This window comes from Conger conger, chromosome 19 (assembly GCF_963514075.1).
Source record: "Conger conger chromosome 19, fConCon1.1, whole genome shotgun sequence".
Lineage (NCBI taxonomy): Eukaryota > Metazoa > Chordata > Actinopteri > Anguilliformes > Congridae > Conger > Conger conger.
In genome coordinates this window covers 20,963,688-20,967,436 of record NC_083778.1, presented here as the reverse complement: position 1 = coordinate 20,967,436, position 3,749 = coordinate 20,963,688, and the positions used below count along the sequence as shown (strand labels likewise).

Sequence of the window (3,749 nt, the reverse complement as noted above, 5' to 3'; positions counted from 1 at the left end):
ACTACAGTCAGAATGAAGCCCCAATCTAGACTTCCTTAACCCTTAAAGGTGTGACATCGCACCGTTCTGATCTAGAATGTCCCGAACCAAACGTTCTAATGCTGATGTCACAGTCACTACTGGAGATTGAAAAGCAACGGGAGTTCTAGAACGCTGACTTAGAACGTTAACAACAAATAAACATTCCAAAGAAAAACCAACTAAAAAAAACCTGCACTTCAGAGGGATTAAAAGAGAAAGGCAGAACTTGGCATCAGCTGTTGCGCATGGTAGAGTGCTTATAACAAGCGTCTCCGCGTTAGCCAGGTTAGCGTTTAGCGCAGGAGAGGGGAGGGGGAAGACCAGGGCGGTCCATCTGAAACGATATCCCTGACATGAACCGAAGCCAAAGTGTGTGTGTGTGTGTGTGTGCGCGCGCGTGTACGTGCGTGAGTTTGTGTGAGTGTGTGTGTGAGTGCGTGTGTGAGTTTGCGTGTGTGTGTGTGAGTACGTGTGTGTGTGCGCGCGTGTGTGTGTGTGGTGCGGGGGCAGGAGTTCGGTTTGAATTCACGCCACGCCGGTTTTTGAGGGGGGGGAAAAACAGGGGGCTTCTCAGGTAGCAGCGACCGCTACGCGCTGCGCTCCAAACAGACGCCGCGGTTCATTTCTCCGATAGGGATCTTAATGGCTTCAGTAGAGCAGAGCCCGGTCGCACACGGCGATGTTAGCGAGTGCACACGCCTCAGTGTGACTCGCTCCACAATGAGAAACAGATCCGCCGGGGCTCCAGGGCAGGGCCCGAGCCAGCCAGCCGTCCCCAGCGTGACTCCGCCTCGGCCAGCCAGCGCCGGGAAGCACCGTCCCGTCAGGCCGTCAGGCCGTCAGCCCCACCGCAACAAAACCCCACCGCGGCTCGAGACCTCAACGCGCTGCGAAGCAGCCGTCAGGTGCGCCAAGAGAAACCCACGAGCTGGTGGATCTCCAGGAACGGGGGGTTGGTTACGACCGCCGGTGTCTGTAACGCGACCGGAAAGTGACACTGCGGAAGAACTTAGCAGGACTGAAGACGATAAAAGTTCTCAGGACACCTGTCACGACACACAGCATGCCGCGGTGGCCGTCTTTAGCCAGCGCAGTCAACGGTGAGAAGGCAAAGACCGATCTCCCGATACATGGCAAACAAGCACGTCTTAACAAGTGTTTTAGACTTATAATGAGACTTTTGCCAAGTACAAAATTTGAGCTTGTTTTAAGTTTGCTAGACATGTGAAATTTTCTAACCCCATTGGTAAATCTTGAAATGAGTCAAAACTGTCTCAACTTGTTGCCAATAGTTTTGCATTATTTACCAAACAGGTAATAGAAATAAGGTTTTAATCCTAAATACTGTGTAAGACTCATTGAAATATTGTGCAGGGCGCCTGTGTCAGACAGGTGTGGTAAGACGCAACAGACGCAGTACAGGAGTGGATCTCTACAGGTAAGACAGACTCAGTACAGGAGTGGATCTCTACAGGTAAGACAGACGCAGTACAGGAGTGGATCTCTACAGGTAAGACAGACTCAGTACAGGAGTGGATCTCTACAGGTAAGACAGACGCAGTACAGGAGTGGATCTCTACAGGTAAGACAGACTCAGTACAGGAGTGGATCTCTACAGGTAAGACAGACTCAGTACAGGAGTGGATCTCCACAGGTAAGACAGACGCAGTACAGGAGTGGATCTCTAGGTAAGAGACTCAGTACAGGTGTGGATCTCTAGGTAAGAGACTCAGTACAGGTGTGGATCTCTAGGTAAGAGACTCAGTACAGGTGTGGATCTCTAGGTAAGACAGACGCAGTACAGGTGTGGATCTCTAGGTAAGAGACTCAGTACAGGTGTGGATCTCTAGGTAAGAGACTCAGTACAAGTGTGGATCTCTAGGTAAGACACTCAGTACAGGTCTGGATCTCTAGGTAAGACACTCAGTACAGGTGTGGATCTCTAGGTAAAACAGACTCAGTACAGGTGTGGATCTCTAGGTAAGAGACTCAGTACAGGTGTGGATCTCTAGGTAAGAGACTCAGTACAGGTGTGGATCTCTAGGTAAGACAGACGCAGTACAGGTGTGGATCTCTAGGTAAGAGACTCAGTACAGGTGTGGATCTCGTCACACTGACCTTGCTGTCCTGCGACTCCTTGGTGCGTCCAGGGGGGCTGCGCTCTGGGTAGCCGCGGTAACCGCAGGCGGGTTTGAGTGACAGCTGGCAGGAGAGCGCGGGGGAGAGGGCGCGTCCCGGGCTGGGCATGGGGAGGGCCGTGTGTACGGGGCGGGACGGTCCCCCCGGCTGCCGCAGTTTAGAGGCTACCCCCACCACCGGCATGGTCCCCCCCAAAACACAGTCCAGTCTCCCAGGAGAGGACAATCCACAGAGAAACGCTTCGGCGAGCCGCAAAAAGTCTCCCGGTCTCCGCGGGGGAGGCAGATGCTCTGAGAGGGAGCCGTTCAGACGGGCGACGTCCTCTCAGGAGGAGCTGCAGTCATTCTGCAGCCACAGACTCAGACTGAGAGCCAGGAGAGGAGACCAGCCAGCCTCCTCCTCCTCCTCCTCCTCCTCTCTGACACAGGCTCACTGCAATCCCAGCAGCCCCCGGGGCATGAACTCCGGAGCAAGGCAGCTTCTGCTCCAGCCCGCGATCAGACTGCCGGGTTAAGTGTGTGTGTCTGTCTCTCTCTCCCTCTCTCCCTCTCTCTCTCTCTCTTTCGCTTGCTGTCTGTCCCTCCCTCTGTCTCCCTCCCTCCCTCCCTCCCTCCCTCCCTCCCACCCCCTCACTCTCTCTCTCTCCCTCCCTCTCTCATGAAGAGCATTCCGCAGTGGTACGTCCAGGAACTGCTTCAAAAACAAACGCTCAGCTCCAACTGTCAAAACAGCTCTCCGGAGCCGCAGCGCTGATCCCTGAAAACAGACACCTCGCCTGGCTGCGCTGGGGCCGCCCGCCCCCTGGATCACAACGCCCCACTTCTCTTTTTTTAAGTGGAAGGGGAAGGGGAGGGGGGAGGGGGGAGGGGAGAGGGGAGAGGGGAGAGGGGGGGTTCAGGGGTGTTGCACAACGGCCAAAACAAACAGCTGCTGGCCCAGCTCTCCCGGAAACGATCGCTTCCCTGAAGCTGCTCGTCTGGGTCCTGAATATTTCTCATCTCTGACAGCCTCTGGGTTAAGGCATTGCGCTTCTCTCAATTTCTGTCCTCTGTATCTCTCCCTTTCTCTCTCTCTCTCTCTATCTATCACACACTCAGTCTGTCTCTTTCTCTCTCAATCTCTTTTCATCCATCAGTTTCTCTCTCTCTCCCTCTATAACTCAGTCTCTATCTCTGTCGCTGTCACTCTCTCTCTCTCTATCACAGACTCACACACTCAGTCTATCTCCCTCCGTCTCTCTCTCTCTCTCTGTCTCTGTCACTCTCTCTCTCCCTCGCTCTCTCTCCACATCAGCGCTGACAGCTGTGGTGAAACCGTGCCGCCCTGCTCATCACCTCTATCAGACACACCCAGCATCCTCCTCTCTCCCGCTCAGCGCTGAAACCACCCTCCTCTCTCCTCTCAGCGCTGAAACCACCCTCCTCTCTCCCGCTCAGCGCTGAAATCACCCTCCTCTCTCCTCTCAGCGCTGAAACCACCCTCCTCTCTCCTCTCAGTGCTGAAATCACCCTCCTCTCTCCCTCTCAGCACTGAAATCACCCTCCTCTCTCCTCTCAGCCCTGAAATCACCCTCCTCTCTCCTCTCAGCG

The 3,749-nt window shown here is 54.5% G+C and overlaps 1 protein-coding gene across 1 annotated transcript in view; it reads right to left on the bottom strand.

The window, feature by feature from the left end:
* LOC133118852 (neuron navigator 3-like) overlaps nt 1–2,687 on the bottom strand; it is a 114,763-nt gene extending 112,076 nt beyond the window's left edge. The window contains exon 1 of the mRNA XM_061229108.1: nt 2,140–2,687. Within this exon, the coding sequence (XP_061085092.1) occupies nt 2,140–2,343 (204 nt within the window). The 5' untranslated portion in view covers nt 2,344–2,687. The remainder of the gene's footprint in view (nt 1–2,139) is intronic.
* Nucleotides 2,688–3,749: the final 1,062 nt, after the last annotated feature.